The sequence below is a fragment of the Syngnathus leptorhynchus genome, chromosome 6, assembly GCF_054491065.1.
Source record: "Syngnathus leptorhynchus isolate UIUO chromosome 6, UIUO_Slep, whole genome shotgun sequence".
Lineage (NCBI taxonomy): Eukaryota > Metazoa > Chordata > Actinopteri > Syngnathiformes > Syngnathidae > Syngnathus > Syngnathus leptorhynchus.
This window is the reverse complement of record NC_141200.1, coordinates 15987501-16005844: the sequence shown is the minus strand read 5'-3', so window position 1 is coordinate 16005844 and position 18344 is coordinate 15987501. Positions and strand designations below refer to the sequence as shown.

General features: G+C 40.6%; 1 protein-coding gene across 1 annotated transcript in view; it reads right to left on the bottom strand.

Moving 5' to 3' along the window:
• LOC147056178 (anoctamin-1-like) overlaps positions 1-18344 on the bottom strand; it is a 78084-nt gene that overhangs the window by 57808 nt on the left and 1932 nt on the right. Inside the window, exons 2-9 of the mRNA XM_085913798.1 lie at positions 16065-16430; positions 11711-11809; positions 11278-11429; positions 5902-5956; positions 5181-5229; positions 3672-3727; positions 3215-3256; positions 271-335 (exon numbers count right to left, since the gene is read on the bottom strand). Of these exons, the coding sequence (XP_085769924.1) occupies positions 271-335; positions 3215-3256; positions 3672-3727; positions 5181-5229; positions 5902-5956; positions 11278-11429; positions 11711-11809; positions 16065-16430 (884 nt within the window). The remainder of the gene's footprint in view (positions 1-270; positions 336-3214; positions 3257-3671; positions 3728-5180; positions 5230-5901; positions 5957-11277; positions 11430-11710; positions 11810-16064; positions 16431-18344) is intronic.

Below are 18344 nucleotides of genomic sequence, written 5' to 3'. Positions count from 1 at the left end.
AAAGAGAGAAAGAAAGAGAGACACAGACAGACAGACAGACAGACAGAGCGAGAGAGAGAGAGCGAGGGGCCACATTACATTTTCACGAACTTCCCCTAACGGCAATACAAAATGTACATCTAAAAGATAGCCTTAAAATGAGAGCACAAATAGATACTATATGTTTTAGAGTATGTTATATGTTTTTCAAAGTTGATGAATGGACCGATGGGTAGATACAAAGGTACATGGACAGATATTGTTGATGAAATGAGAGACAGACAGATTTACCTCACAAGTCCGATGGGTTGGTACTTGTAGAAGACACTGTAGTTTGCCCACTCCTCGTACAGAAGCTGAGAAAGACAGTAGACCACCGTTCTTAACCCAGCATGTCAATGTATGTGTCATTCTAAAGAACTCATGCAGTCACTACATAAACTATGTTTTTCGGACTATAAGTACAAGTCGCACCAGCCATAAAATGCATAATAAAGAAGAAAAGGTCATATATAAGTTGCACTGGAGTATAAATTGCATTTTTGGGGGACATTTATTTGATAAAATCCAACACCAAGAACAGACATGCCATCTTGAATGACAATTAAAAATAAAAATAGAATAGAGGCAACAACAGGCTGAATAATTGTATACATGACACATATAAAATTAACTGAGAATGTGCCTGGTATGATAACATAACATATTAAGAGTTATTCAAATAACGATAGGCAAAAACTAATAATAAATAACCATAAATGAAATACTCTCGGCAACACACCAAAAATAAGTCATCGATCGAGACAACAAAACACAATTGCTGGCGACCGTTAGACGCCATGCCGCTGCGTAACGGCCACTCATACGATGCGAGGCAAACTTAAATGAGTGTGCCGGAGCTGTCAATCAAACGGCGCGCACACAAAGCAAACCGCGATCGCACAAATGGCCCAACAGTGGACAGTAGTAACAATAAAATGTATATACTCACTTTGTGTCAAAGACGCACACGATCACAGCAACATAGTCGATACCAGCAACCTTTAACTTACCGCTGCGTACAAGTGAAAATGGGTATGATGTCTAGACCCCAAATATAAAACGACCCCCACTTTTTCAGTCTCATTTCAATGCTAAAAACCTCGTCTTATATTTGAGCCAATACGGTATTCCACAGGCGTGGTGGTGGCTGCTCTGAATACAACATGAAGGCCCTGCAGCGCATAGTGAACACTGCTAGTAAGATCATTGGGGCCTCGCTCCCCTCCCCTGAAGGACATTTACACCTCCCGTCTCACCCGCAAGGCGACCGCGATTGTGTGTGATGTGAGTCACCCCGCCCACTCTTTGTTTGATCTTCTGCCCTCTGGGAAGAGGTACAGATGCCTGCGCTCCCGCACCACCAGACTCACCAACAGCTTCATACTCCGAGCTGTCAGGATCCTGAATTCCCTCCCCCCTCGGCTGCATAACGTCCTGTTCTTTTGCGCTATAGTCTGGCTGTCTGCTGTATGCACGCTTGCTCCATTTTGCTGCTCTTATTTGTCTATTTGTTTATTTATTGTTTATTTATTTGGGTTATTTGCTTATCACTTATTCATTGCTCTTGTCTATTCGTTTTTACTCTTTGTGCTGTTTGCTTGTATGTGTTGTGTACTGTGTCTAGTCACCGTGGGACGGTGGGAAACGTAATTTCGATCCCTGTGTGTGTCTTAACGTGAAGAAATGGACAATAAAGCGGAGTTTGACTTTTTGACTTTGATTATAAACAACATTTTGTGCAAAACAAAATCCCAAGTTTTAATGCAATGACAAGAAAAGCGGTCTCCCAAGATCTTCACAATGTTGACACCATCTACACTGTGCAGATTCAGCATTGTTATTGATTAAACCCACCAGGTTGTGTCATTCATAAACTTAATGATGAGGTAATTGCTGAGCAAGCTAAATAGCAGGGGACTGAGGATGCCAAACTTTCAGGTGGGAAAGCTTGATTTTCAACTCAATCTCCAACGCATGTCTGGACCAGTCATTTCTCCGGCAAATATAATTTTACAGTAAACGGTTTACATTGTCGGAAACGTGATGAGACACAGCTTTTCTTTGCCGAGGGGGGAGACTGCTCCGCTCAGACTCACTGTCAGAAGCTTTTCAGCGACTACTCATCCTCAGACATAGCCTCACCAGTATTTTGAATGCCTCCTCAACTGTATATTTTAATAGACCATAGTGACCTACAGATTTTCTCAAAAATCAATGATGCTGCTTATAAAACTAGGCGGGGACGGCCCAGCAGTGCAAAATATATATTTTTTTAAATGAATAGGGCCGTTAAATTGACGATTGCGGTAGTTGAAGGAATAATGACTCATACTAAATATAATTTTGGGGGAAGCTAGTGTTGAATTCCTATTGTTCTGCTACTGTCATGATAGAAAGTTGAGGACCGACTTGCAAATAGGTCAAATGATACTTACTTTACTGTTGTTTCTGCTCTGCATTATTGGATATTATATTAGTTTTTACTCGGGCAAAATTTGGTCAGCCAACTTTTTGTTAGACCCACCCTATTAAATCTTCTGGCGACATCCCTGCGTACATGTGACCGTTTTCAGTGTGGATGCGCACTTGCGCTCCACTTATGTGCACTTCTGCAAAGAAACTTATGTCACTTAATGAGAAAAAGGCATTCATAAAATGTAAAATATAGGGGCAATCGTTCGAACAGTTTCAGAGGTTGGTGTGCGCATAAGCAGAGATGTCTACATACATTTTACATGTCTCTCATGGACTGCAGCAAGTTCATGCAAATTGGGTTAAGCCGGTGCTCTAGCAACAGAATTTGTTAACTGCAGACCCACTAACAAAAATAAAAATGTATGGATGTGAAGGTACATTTAGGGTGAACATATATTTATATTTTATTGTTCAGTTGTTTTTCCAGAATTTATTTTAGTTTATGCACGGTTATTTACATTGTTTGTAATATTTCTTTCTATGTATATTTATTGCCAGTATTTATTAAAAGATCAGTTATTCACAAACCCTTCTCTTTGTGATTTGAAAATTAAATTAATTAATTAAATTATGTATGACAATGACTGTGTATTTATTACAAGTCTTGTATTGATCAAAAGATCAGTTATTCACAAATCCTTCTCTTTGTGATTTGGAAACTAAATAGATGAATTAAATTAGATCTCAAAAGACTTTGGACTGCCCTAGCAATACTTACTTTTCTGTCATTTGGCTCTGCACTTTCTTCATCAATATCTCCCTATAGACAGAAAGATAAAGACATTGCACCATAAAAACACACAACTTGGAGTGCAAGATTTTGACGGTGCAACTTTTTTGGGGTAGTGTTTTGCTAAGACTTTAAAACTGCTGCAAATATCGGTGTACAGAAACCTCAAAGTTGGTCGCGCTCTTGCACTGAAAGAAATCAATCCCTGAAAAAATTTTTGAATTGCAGAAAATTGTAACACTTATGGATTTAACATTTCATTTACCCCTGCAAAATAAGATATCGCCTATTAATACTCAGTAAATAAATCATTCACCAAACAATATTCTAAAATGTTCCGAAGATGTTGGAGAATTGTAAACTTTTACATATGTTAGTTTTTGTATTATCATTAACTAATTACGAGACTAACATTAGGTTTTGCTGTTTTGCAAACTCTACTCACATCGTGAAGAGGATAAGCAGCTGTATAGACACCACTACCTAGAAGACTGGTGATACCTGCCAGGGAAGAAAAAGGGATCGTAAAATTATTATAAATCTTTGGTATTGCTAATAATGGTAACCCCCCCCATAAATAAATAAATAATTGAATGAATGAATGAATGAATGAATGAATGAATGAATGAATGAATACACTGAATCTCCCCTATTTTGCTCAGCGGAATCCATTGACTAACAGTGAGGCTGTTTTACATCATAACCACCCTCCCACACTGAGTTTCTTCATCCATGACTGAAGATCCAGTCTGACTTTGAAGGACAGCAGTGGCACTTTGCACTGAAAGGTTAGAATACACAAACAACCACATCACCAACAGGTGACCTAGTATCATGCTCGTGGGCAGAAGCTGCATTGACATTGAGGGAAAATTGATTGACAAATTTCTTCAGAAATGTTGCTGAAGAACACAAAACCATCTGTCTTTCACTTGAAGCGTAACTAAGAATAGGAGAAGCAACAGGACAATGACCCAAAGGGCAAAAGTGAATCGACAACTGAATGGCTTCAACATAAAAAAAAAAATAATAATTCTCAGCTAACTCAGCCAAATTCACCCAGCAATACTGACCTGCTAGGGGCCAGCTGGACCCTACCGAGCTCCTGGCAGGGCCCCAGCAACAGGCTGGCCATGCTGGGTGACATTGGCTCATTTCATAGAGTGACTGAAGGTTTGGCTTTTCAAATTTTAGCTGATTTTGCTGCTGGCCTTGCTGATGACACCAGGTCAGCATGAAAACACAACATAAACATGCTGGCTGTTAGAGATGTTCTCACTAACTTATTTTGCAAGAACCACACGGGAGACAGTAGGCCCTTTAAGCACTTGCAAGTGGAGAGCCTGTTCGCTACTGTAGGTACAGCAATGTTCGAACAAACTCTGACTTTCGATCCATGCAAGAGAGTATTTATTGAGAGAAATGGGTCGGGTGACAGTGGCCAAGGTGGGGGTGAACGCCTGGCCTCTCTGATTGCTTGCTCTGCAGTTGGTCAATCAGTTCAAAGGATCTTAGCACTTTGTTCTACTATTTTGTTAAGACAGGACAAGCTATGTTAATCATTACAGGTTACATTCCAACATAAGCATAGGATCAAACTAATCTATCAACCCTAACACTGGCCAATGTTGTTTTTTGTTTGTTTATTTTTCTTTAGAAAGGATACCAGCAATGATGTGTAAATCAGCCTGTAATATACTAGAATTTTGTGGAATTTATCAAGGCCATAAAGGCTGTGAATATTCTGAAAGCTTATGTTTGGATTGGACTGGACATTATATGACACAATCAAAAACATTTTGAGACTGCAATGTTAAATGCTAATTAATATAGTAGTAAATGAATTAATTCAAAACTAGTAGTAAATAAATAAAGCAGTCAAAATAAAAGTAAATTAGCAGGTTTGCTTTGATCTTGTCTTCTGAATTGTTTCTTTTAAAGCTGTCAGACTTACTCATGCTGTACTTGGCCTTGCATTTAATCCTTTTTAGGATTTCATAAACCTAAAAGAAAAACAAGGTGATTAATGCATAACAATAGAAATATTGACGAAATGTGTCTATCAACACTGATAGCAAGGACAAGCCATTTTTTGGTTTGGGTTCAGTTCAGTTGAGATGCCATCTCAGAGTGTTGCGACCTTCACCAAGTTAAACTAATTTGTGATCAAATGTGTTTGCATCAATTTGTTTTGTGTTTCTAACCAGGTAAACCAGGCTTCTTAAACTCAATTTACCTGGGGGCCACTGGAGGTAGAGTCTGGGATGAGGCTGGGCCGAATTGTTTTTTTTAGGCTCAGATAAAAACTTTTTCATCCTTCTTTTCAAAATTAAACCACAACTTTAAGATTGTAGGCTCCTGCCTACTTCTTGCTGCTAGAGACCTGGCAGAGCTTCCTCTCGCATAGTTGAGCCACATTTGGTGTGAAGGAGGAAGCAATTGAGACCTTCAGGAGGCCTTGAAGATGCTCATCAGTAAGTTTGGACCTGTTCTTGGACTTAGGTTTTCGCACAAGTACTATGTGCTCCCCAAAAAGACACATTCCAATCAGCACCGCACACAATCATACATATCAGAACGAACATTAAACTTTCATATTAAGACCTATAAGCTAAACCAATTAAATCCTTGGCAATAGATATCTTTGTATCACTGACAGACCTCAGTTGACTTACTATTGAGCTCCTTGTTTTACTGTCAAAAAAGGAATCTTTGTCTGAAAGATCAAACCTGTTGACACAAAGACAGACACAAAAGTATTACTATTTCATCATAATAGTACAGCACAAATCCTCAGCAATGAAAGTCACTGTCACTGGCTGGCCGGCTTGTCACAGACTTGTCTTGTAAATAAGGGACAGACTTGTACACCAAATGTTTCTACACTTAATTTGTGTTTACACACTGTTTATGCCCTTACTATAGTATCTTATTTTCCGTACCAAAGGGCGTATTTGAAAGCCTTTAATTTTCTCAAAAAACGAAGGTGCGTCTTTTAATAAAATGGCTCTTTTGAGAGGGCTGAATTCCAAAATCTGTAAATGTTTTTGTGTGGCTGCCGCCACAGAAATGTGTTATGTAGACAGTGCACTATGTAGACAACACGTCTTGCGCCAGTTTTTTCGTAACCGTAAGTCATGGCATGCATGCACGCACCCTAGTGTTGTAAACTGAACTGAACATAACGCATTTTTTGCCTTGTGAACGTTTGTTTTTAACCCACTTATTCTGGGACTAATGAACGGTTTTGAATGGTAGTTCACTTTCGTTCAGGGATGCCAGGTTTTCCCTTCTTCGACTAATTTCGATTCCCATAATTTCTGGACTATAACCCGCCACTTTTTACCCAAGTTTTGAACCCTGCGGCTTGTCATCCGGTGCGGCGTGTCTATGGATTTTTTTGTGATTTTTGTGATAATTAGATCACTTTTATACACTCGTAGAAAAGCTGTGGACTGCTGTTGTGCAGCACCGCTTTGCTGGGCAGAGGGATATGTGACACGATCACTGGGGAGAAGAGTGGTGTGTTCATCGCATGTCCATCCGCCAGGCAAATAGTACCATACAATTGACACAAAGAAGAGACAGATCGGGATCAAGACGGACATTACTGACGCTTTTATACACAAACCCTCATTATGGGGGACAAAAGAAATGCATATGATGCCGCTTTTAAGTTAAAGGCAGTCGATTTGGCTCTCAACATACTAGGAACTGCAGCTGCTCATGCACTGTAGAGGTTTCTTCCGGTCACTCGGGGGCACTGGGCTATTATTGATGACATCTTGTTGCGTCACCCTTTTCTTTCTTTATTTCCCGGTCACGTCTACTCTGAAGCTATACGTGTTACTCGCTAGTTTAATGTAACTTAGCGCTTTGTGCATGAATAAAATTAGCATGAACAGACCCTCATTATGGAAAATGCTCAAAGAAATGCAAAAAAGAGACAACAAAAGAGAGACTGAGATTGTGTGTGGCGAAGTATATCTGACGCTATTCCAATTCGACACTGAGGAGGAAGACTTGGATGATTTCAGTGCACAGGAGGAAGGTGAAGACTGCTCTCACTGACTTTCACTGGTATTTTTTTTTAAATCAGCCCTGTTAGTTCTATGCTACTGTGTTGCTGCTTTGTTACCGCCGCGTGACTTTTACCGGTATCTTTTTTTATCCAGGCCTATTAGTGCTGTGTTACTTCCATGTTGCTGCGGTATTACTGCCGCGTCACAGGTAGTGTTTGGAAAGAAATGTTAAGGTATGGGCAGAGGGATATGTGACACTGTCACTGGGGAGAAGAGTGGTGTGTTGATCGCATGTCCATCCGCCAGGTAAATAGTGCCATATAATTGACACAAAGAAGAGACAGAATGAGATCGAGACGGACATGCCTGAAGGAAGGAAGCTTTTATACGCAAACCCTCATTATGGGGGACAAAAGAAATGCATACAATATGATGCCGCCTTTAAGTTAAAGGCAGTCAAATTGGCTCTTAACTACAGCTGCTCATGCATTGTAGAGGTTTCTTCCGGTCACTAGGGGGCACTGGGTTATTGTTGATGACATCTTGTTGCGTCACCCTTTTCTTTATTTTCTGGTCATGTCTACTCTGGAGCTGTACATGTAGCTCACTAGTTTAATGTAACACTTTGTGCATAAAAAAAATTTGCATGAACAGACCCTCATCATGGAAAATGCAAGAAGACATGCATAAAAGAGACAATGAATGAGAGACTGAAAAACTGACGAAGTATGAAGTATTCCAGTCGGACACTGAGGAGGAAGACTGAAGGTTTCAGTGCACAGGAGGAAGATGAAGACGACGGCTCTCAGTGTTGTTTTAGTAATTTATTTGTGCTTTGCACCTTTACCTTTGCACCCTGAATTATAAAAGTTTTCTGGTTCATTGGAAAAATAAGTTAAGAAATAATACATTCACTATAAATGGAAACTTAGTTAAAGCAAATATAATGATACTTTATTTTGCACTTCATTTGTACATTTGTTTGTACATTTTGCACACGCGCGCGCACACGCAAAATTAGCACAAAATAGTATGCGCGCTTTATTTGTTATTTATGTAAACAATGCCGCATGCGCCGCATATGCTCACGCCGAACCCGTTATTCCACAGATCCATATAACAATATATAAAGTATATTTTGAATAACTATCATATTAAAACAATATTATCAAACCATCTGTGTCACTCCAAATCATTAAATCCATCGATCAAATTCCTCGTTCTTTATGTCAACAACGCCGCGCGTGGGCTGCAGAGATCTAGTATATAACTATATTGTAGCGTTAACAAAGTACCAGGAAAGACGTGGGTTTGGTAAACGGCTTTTTATTTAACAAAACAAGAGTTCAACGAGCCAACAACTAATGAACTTCCAGCCACGGAGGTGGAAGAAAGCTCCATAGAATAAGAGAGTGCGTGCGTAAAAGCCATGTCCGAGCCCCATCCACCGTCCCCGGACAGCCACCCGGCCGAGCGCCTGCCCCCGACTTCCATCCACGGAGGTGAAAGAGAGCTCCCGTCCAGAAGGATCGGGCGTGCGTAAAAGCCATAATAGTTTTTCAAACCTTCTGTGTCACTCCAAATCATTAAATCCTTCAAAGTCTTCGTCCTCCGTGTCACTTACAAACAAAGCCGCTAATGATACCGGTAGTACGTGGGGCCCTTCATCATCTTTGTCATCCCGTGATCGAATCCTTTACCCTTTATGTAAACAACCGCCGCGCGGCACGGGTGACGTCACTTGCAGTTGAATGAACTTTCCCAACACTGCGCCCTATAATGCGGTATGAGTGGATTAAGTACAAATTAGCCCCAGTGACTTGGAGTTGTTGGTGTATGTGACCATACTACCTCCCAAGGGAGTTTTCACATGTTATTGCTATAACTGTGTACATCACTCCCTCAACTGTTGCTGCTACCGCTACAAACTGGATCCACTCTATCTTTTCTAAGCTTCAAACTGAGCACCCCCAATCCCTACTCCTCATCTCCGGGGACTTCAATCATGCTTCCCTGGCCTCTTCCCTCCCCACCTTTACTCAATATGTCGACTGCCACACCAGAAACAATAGAACTTTGGACCTGTTGTATGCTAATGTCAAGGATGCATACACCTCATCCCCCCCCTCCCTCCACTTGGTCACTCGGATCACAACCTCGTCGATCTGGTCGCAGACTACATCCCGGTGGCAAAACAGTGTCCACCTGAGAGGTCTGTGATGTTGTGGTCTGAGGAATCTACTTCCAGGCTCAGAGACTGCTTTGAGAATACAGACTAGGAAGCTCTCTGTAGCCCCCATGGCAGTGACATTGACAGCGTGACCCACTGCATTACGGACTACATTAATTTCTGTGTGGAGACCACTGTGCCCTCCAAGTTGGTCCGGTGTTTTCCCAACAACAAACCCTGGCTGTCCTCTGAGATAAAGGCTCTGCTTAATGAGAAAAAGAGAGCCTTTGGTTCGGGAAATGTGATGGAGCTGCGTAGAGTCCAGAAGGAACTCCGGCTGAAGATCAGGAAGGGGATGGAGAACTACGGGAGGAGGCTGGAGAAGCAAATGGGGCTTAACAACGCCAGGAACATCTGGAGGGGTCTGCAATCCATCTTGGGCCATGGTAAAGGGGTTGATCAGAAACCAGCTGATGGGAACAAGGACTGAGTGGATGAACTCATTCTGTTCTTCAACAGATTTGATTCCGCCTTAACCCCCCCCCCCCTCACCTCACCCTGCCACCTTTAACGCTCCAGCTCCTCCGCCAGCTCACTGACCAGCCGTCACTGCTCAGAGTGAAAATGGAGAAGCCGGGTGTGGACCAAGTCAAGTCAAGTCAAGTTTATTTGTATAGCCCTAAATCACAAGCAGTCTCAAAGGGCTTCACATAGACAATCAATTGACAATAATTCTCAAAGCATCCCCTGATCTTAGGCTCCCAAAAGGGCAAGGAAAAACTCAAAAAACCCCTACAAGTTGGTGTGAGCTCAACCAGCTTCAGCTGAACGCCAGCAAGACGAAGGAGATGATTGTGAGCTTCGGGAGGACAGCACCCCACTTCACTCCGGTGAACATCCAGAGATCAGACATTGAGGTAGTGGAGAACTACAAATTCCTGACTGTTCGCCTTTACAACAAACTGGACTGGACTGATCACACCCACGCCCTGTACAAGAAGGGTCAGAGTCGCCTCCACCTGCTGAGGAGACTGAAGTCCTTCGATGTGTGCAGGGCTCTCCTCAGGACCTTCTATGACTGTGGTGGCCTCAGCCATCCTCTACGCTGTGGTCTGCTGGGGTGGGGGCAGTACGGAGTGGGTAGACTGAACAAGATGGTCAGGAGAGCGAGCTCTGTCCTGGCTGTCCCCTGGACTCCATTGAGGTTGTAGGTGTAAGGAGGACGTTAATTAAGATGAAATCCATCAACTACAACACCCCCTTCATGATATTGTGCGGTCCCTGAGCTTCTCCTTTAGCAGCAGACCTTTACACCCACGGTGTAGAAAGGAACGATTCTGCAGGTCATTCATTCTCTCTGCTGTCAGACTCTACAACAGGGGTAGGCAATTCCGGCCCTCGAGGGCCGGTGTCCTGCATGTTTTCTATGTCACCCTGTTGCAACACACTCTTCTTCTTTTCTCTCTTTCTCAATCACAACTATGACACATAAAGGTTGACAACCACTAAACAGCAGGCAATCTGGTGTCTTTGTAGTTATTAGCCCCTTTCAAACCAAACAGCCCAGGAAAATTTTAGTTCCTGGTAGCAAGAGTTCCTGGTTCTCCAATTTGACCAGTAGTCTCATTTTAGGGTTAGGAAATGCAAAGTGTCACGGTTTGATTTGGAAGCAATTAGACCTAAAACAGAGCATCTTTTAAATAATGCAACCTAAACAAAGAATATAGAGGACCAGACAGGGTCAAAATTGGCCCAAAAGCTTACAGAGCAATGCATTGACCGCAAATTTATTTTATTTTTCTTCCTACATAAACATATAAAGCTGAAAGAGTTTAGTCTAAACAAAAATGTGTACTTACAGGTGTTGCTTTTCCCTGGAAAAGGTGTGTGACAGGTGTTTGATGTTCTTTGGTTGCGGCTCCTCAACATGAGGATGAAGAGGCTCAAGAACTTTACTGACGAGTAAATTAAGCTTCTCTATCACACCACTTGACTTCTTAACTTCATATACCTACAAAAAAATCCAGGTGTAAATCTGCATGGGCACATGCTTTTACACATATACAAACAAATACACAAACACACACACACACACACATGCACGCACGCACGCACGTACCATGGTGACCCTGTTCACAGCAAGATGAAAAAGTGAAACTATATTTTGTGTTTCTAAAACAAATTAATTTTTGCAAAAATGTCCTCTGTTTTTCTCTTTCACAAGTACACATAACCACTATCTATGTATAAATATGAATTACAACTTCAATGGAAATCTTGAATAATCCTTACCCTTTTGGTGGGCATCTTTAGCTTCATGAACTCTGCTTCTCGACAGAGAACATTCCACGGAGCATGAATTTTCACAAAGCCCACGCCTAGAATCTTGGACTATAGTGAACAAGACACAAACAATACTAATATTTCAACAGTTAAGCAACATTGAAACTATGCATATTACATTTCTTTTCAATCGCTAACAAGAGCTTACCCATACTTTGTATATTTTTTCTAAAATCTTAACACAGACTCACACCTACAAAACCCAATTGGTTTAATGGATAATTTTCTTCTCAAAACCACATTTTGTTGAATATATGCTAACTCTTTATTTCAAAATAGAACATATCTTTCTCAGCACACGTTAACTTTACCAAAACACTAAAAACCTGACTCAAAATGGAATTATTCTGTCAAGGAATGACACTTGTTTTCACTTCACAAGCTACATGCCGTCAACGAAAGTACACCAAGTTTCAAAACACTGGCTATTGATGAGATTATAAAAACTGCATAGACTTTTTTTGTTTCAGTTTTACATGCAGGTATTTGCATGCAATCAAGCATTCCAATCAAAACAAAATCTGTTTTTTTCCCTTTACTGTGTACTACAGAAGGTACAGTAGTACAGCCTCTCTTAGTGAAAGGCCGTGACTTGTCAATGATAGTGGCACAAATTTCATCACTGACAACTGTTCTTGTAGCCCTTGCAATGCTACTACTGCACACTCTTATACCTCTCTCTTGCCCTTTCTTTGGCCTGCTCCTCTTACTGGACCTGCTCTTCATGTGCCCCTTGCTCTTCCTCTTCCTCATCCAGACATTACAGTGTTTGTCTTTTGCTGTTTGTTTCCAAGAAAAAAAAATCACTCCTCAAAGTCCTCCTTTTACGTAACCCCTGCCACTGAGTCTAAGCCACACTGGAATCAGCTGTGATTGGCCCAATTTAATTTATCAGCTGTGTCAATTATTCAATTGTTTTTTTTTTATCAGCTGAGATATATGGTCTTTGAACTGATACAACTGCAGAAGCAGAGGTTTTTATACTATATCTAAGGCAGTGGTTCATAACATTGTTGGAGGTACCGAACCCCACCAGTTTCATATGCGCATTCACCGAACCCCTCTTTGGCAACAAATGAAAAAAAAAAATTCAAATTCAAGACACATGTTTTTTTTACTGGTGCACAAAATGAGCCGTGCATGATCATTACCTTGTTCAAAGAACAAAACCAACACAATGCATTAACTCACAACAAATTACATACCTGCAAATCAGTGTGCCTTTGCGAGACCAGTTCAGACATGAGATATCACAAAGTTACACGATAAATCAGGTGTGTTTGGACCTCCGCAGTGGAGGCTCAGCCAAACCCCTGAGACCGACTCAGCGAACACCGAGGGTTCAATCGAACCCAGGTTAAGAACCACTGATTTAAGGTTTGGAATATTGTTTTTACGGGGGTGGGATGTTGTGCGTTAACATTCGTAAATAAGTAAAAAACAATCCATAATTTAGTTAGGGGTATTGCATGTCTGTTAAGGAAATGTGTTTGCATATTGTGTGGAAACAAAATACAAGCATGTGAATGGTATGGTCACGAAATACCGATGTGTTTGACGTTTAATAAAATTGTCTTCAGCCTCAGACTAGAAGTGATGTTGAAACAAAAAGTAGGACTTTTTTCTGCTTTAGTTAAGTAAGCTCGGTTTCTTAAACATGGATCAGTCAGAACTGCAACTTTATCAGGCTGTCTGTCAGACCTAGATCAAGGCGAGGACTCGGATGCAGAGGGACAACAAAAAAAAAAGCTAATTTATTTTGACAGGCTGGAGTCAGCAGAAAAAATGGATGCAAAGAGGGCACATAAAATACATAGTATGGAAAACAAAAAGTGGATGTCCAGGCCAAAGCAAAGAGCTGTTTTGACAGGCTGGAGTCAGCACAAAAAAACAAAAGCGCCTCAAAGAGAGAAAACAAGGTGGCAAAAACAAAAACTGAAATACTCAGAGTGAGGCTAGACGATAAAGGTTTCTTCACAAAACTAGGTTCTCAAAAAGTATCCTTGCATTCACGTGATCGCTGGGGGTCCTGATGAGACAAGACGCACTGGCACAAGACAAGGGGAAGACTGACTAAATACCGTATTTTCACGTTTAAAAGACGCACTGGCACAAGACAAGGGGGAGACTGACTAAATACCGTATTTTCACGTTTAAAATACGCACTGTAATAAAAGGCGCAGTCTCAGTTGTGTGCCATGACTGTGTTTGACACACACATAGGGCGCAACGGCTAATAGGGCGCGAGTTTTATATAAACAATCCACGCCCACACTTCCCCGTAAGCGTTAAAGGAACATAAGAGTTTGATCTTAAAGTAGTTCATTAGACATCCTGTGTATGAGAGTATGAAACTGTAAAGTGCTGAGTGTGTGACGGTGGGAACAAAACAAGATATGTGTGCAAGGATGTGCACGAATGAAATGTTCCAGAACAAACGATAACCCAGGAGCAGCAAGGAGGACAAGATGACCCAGGGGCAGCTGGTGGATAACAACTGGTGACCCTGTAAGGAAAACTACAACCAGGAGGAGCGAGCAAGTGATTCTGCAGGAGAAGAAAGACCAATGAGAGCAAGCTAAAGTTAAATGCAGTATACACATAGCCAATAGAATAATGACAGAATGCCTTTGTTGATGTGCCATTTGCATATTGTGTAGTATAACTCATGGCTGGGCAACTCGGAAGTAGAGTACGTCTGCTGGTGGCAACAGAGGCGTACAGAGGTGTATTGAGAGGGACCCGAGACCCAGGTGATGTATTAGATTTGTGTGTTAGGAATAAATCCACTCGTGTGTGAAAATGCCGGCTTCCTGATACCTTTCTATTGCAGAACGAGCGCGCATATTGTTGGATGAGTGGCAGTTGGGTAAAGTCACAAATTGGAGTCAGATTAGTAACTTGAGTTTATGTTAAATTAGAAATAAATTCCAACAACGTTCTCATTTACATTTACCAACAACACACACACACAAGCATACAAGTGTGCGTATCGAAAAATGAGGCAGGAGCAATACTGAGTTTGATTATATGTCTATGAGTGGATCGATAGAACTGCCTTTGAAAAATACTCCACTTGCAATCGCAAGCCATCTGGCAAAGGGTCAACCAGCGAGCAGCTAGCCGCTAATGCTGTTGATCTGCCGCTGTAATATACAAATCTAATCAATGATAGCATAATTAATTTCCATTTTTTTTTACCATTTTTAATTAACTATTAGTTAAATTTTTGGGATGGTGTCGTGTTCACAATTATGTTTTGTCCTGAAAACAATATATGATAGCACTACAATGACAGCAGATTAAAGAATGTCAGAACAACTTTTACGAGGCTGCCAACTCCCATGTCAACCTTGAATTGGCTCGATAAGTGGTCATTGCTGAATATTTATCAACTGTGTCTGGTTTAGTCAGCAAATAAAGCGGGCAGCAAAGGCTGATACACGTCAGATTCTCACACATTCCGATTCATTTGAATTTAAAGACAGCAACTGAATTATGATCTTGTTTTTTCCAACAGTAGGATAAGATTTTCTTTTTAATTTCCATCCATCCATTATCTGTACCGCTTGTCCCCACAGGGGTCACGGGCATGTTGGAGACTATCCAAGCAGTTATCGGCAGTAGGCAGGGGACCTGAACTGGTTGCCAGCCAATCCCAGGGCAAACAGAGACGAACAACCATTCACACTAATGGTTATAACACAACTAAAAACTGAAATGGTACAGTAAATATTGCAGTCGTGTTCATAAATCTATTGAAGGGCTACTCTGAGTGTGCGTGGGACCGTATGTGGCCCGCAGGCCGCCAGTTGCACGTTAGGCAATTAAAAACAGTCTAAACCACATCCAAAAATATACTATATATTTATGTGCAGTATGTCATGCAAAAATATTATGGGTTGGTTTTAAGCCCTTTGAGTGTAACTCTGACACAGTGTGGGAACTTTATTCACACTGTTTCCTGTTTGTTTCCAGAGCTTTCCCCAAGAGAGTGTACATCTGTTCTCTCTTTGCATGGTGTTACAGATGCATGTTCATGCACAAAAGGATGTGAGTCATTCATATATAGCACACTTGAATCTAGGATTATGGTTTCAGTTCCTTTAGGTCAACCAAGATAGTATTTCTATTTAAGTGCTGCAGAATTGGGTCAAACATGAGAACATTTGTTATACTTGGACAAAATATCACATTGCAAATCTACTCTGATATGCATGCAACTCTACAACCATCATAAACTGATTGCATTTTAATTTAAATTACATTCATAATTACGATAAATAAACTGAATAAAACTCACATCTTCATCAATCTCCAGTTCCAGGCCCATATCTCGAAGTTTCCCTTCAAACTCCTCCCTTCTGAAGTTTTTTTGATCCTCTTGGCCACTAAAGTTCTCTCCCAGGGAGTGTAGATCCATATTGGATAGTGTTGAGGTTTGTGAATATAATGAACCTTTTTCAGCAGAGGGTGGATGATAGCTACGCCGCAGGCTGCGTGCAACAGCATTTTCTGTCAGCAAATGTGTTGAGTATCGAATGGAACGTCCCGTCGACGATTTCTTCAAAGCATAGGTGAGAACATAGTCCACATGCCGCTCACCATCTTGAAAGTAGAGACCGCGTTGACAATGGGCATTTTCCTCTGGGGCTAGAGTCTTCAATAGCTAACAACGTTTAGAAAAGACAGGCAGACAGTGAGAAAGATAAAGTATTTAGCATATGGTATACAATCAGGGAAAAAAAATGGTTACCAGTGCTTTTTCGTTTGTGTTTTTTGGTTGCTTTTTATTGCATTCTTTGGCGAATACTTCACAAATATGACTTCAACAGTTGGTCTTATTGTTGATGTACAGTGCCTTAAATCAAATAGATGCTGCAACATTTGAATCATTATTTTTTAAAAACAGAGCAACTTCTAATTCTTCGTTTGAAGTCAATTTCATCCTAATCATTGTTTAAATAAATGAGTTAAATCATGTATTTGCTTTAATTACTTTTCCCATTTTAACAAAGATATAAAAGTACATAAACATATATTTCACACAATAGTCCATGTTATCAATGTCTTGTTCAAATATTGTACACATTGGTTTTCTTCAGGGGACAATTGGACCCCGAGCTGTTTTATTTGTATACAACATAGGAGAAATTGCAACATTCTACACACATTTGTCTTGGTTGTTTAGGATGATATTGAAATGACTACAAACTGGCGTGTGGCTCGATTCACATAACTTGACTTGAGTCGCCACTCTTACGACTACAACTTACATGTCTAAAACATAAAAGACCCAAATTTGACTTGGAAACCATTAAAACTCAAAAGAGTAGAACAAGTCTACAGTGGTTACAGTTGAAAATCTGGCTTGGTGTTTTATTTGTTTAATTCGGCATGAACTTTATCACCATTTCATGTACTGTTTTCACCTTACTTGCCAAAATTGGAAATGGGCTGAAGCAATTCTGCTTATCTAGTTCCCCCCCGATTTTAACTTGGGATTTTCATTGCCCGACTCAATAATTTCAGTTCTATTATGTTATTTATTATACCACAAAAAAAAAAATAAAAAAAAATATTGTCAATAAAGCTTAAGTATAAGGGGCCGGGCCACACAAGGTCATTACTTGGACCTGACAACTTGGTGCATGCAAAAACAGGTGCAAACGTGATTGCTCACGCAAACAGATGTGGAGGCTGATCTGCTCATCAGGCGCACCCAGGATTGTGTTGGCCTAATGTTCTAAACTGCCACAGTTCATTTTATGCATTCTAGGAGGAATACGTTGAGTTAGCATGTTTACTGTACCATGAATGGGGTGTTTTATAAGTGGGGTGGGGGCACAACCTTTTTAGGGGTATACCAATTTTTATGCGAAAATGATAATTTTTTTGCATTCAACTACTTTGCTTCAGTGACTAAAGAATTAAATCACCAAACCTTCAAACTTTGATTAAATTTTACTTTAATCAAAGTTAGATGGTTTGGTGATTTAACACAATCAGAGTGTCACAGAGGTGACGGATTACAATGCTGATTACAATCTCCCTCACAATGCTGAAGTGGTGGGTGCGAATCTGATCTTCATCTGTGGAGTTTGCATGTTCTCCCTCGTGCCTGTGTGTGTGGTTTTTTTCAGGTACTCTTGTTTTCTTCCACATACCAATAACACGCAGGGTAGGTCAATTATGCACTCTAAATTGTACTAAGGTGTGATTGTGAGTGTGAACGTTTGCTTGTCCCATGTGCACTCTGTGATTGGCTGGTGACCTGCCTAATGACCCGCCAGTTGGAATAAACTCCAAGACACGTCGATCGACCTTGTGAGGCTAAACAGGTTGAGATAACGCTTTGAAAATACAATAACATTGTTTGCTTATTGCTCACAAACTGGAAAATAAGTAAATTTGCTTGTGTTCTTGAAGGATTTTCTTAAAAATGCTTTATAAAGTCCAAATTATCTGATTTCGCCCTCTCAAAAATTCATATTGTTTGAATTCTACACCACTCCATGAATACAGATAAATGGTCTCAAATTATATTTGTTTTGTTTTGTTTGGTTCTTCTTTAACACCACAT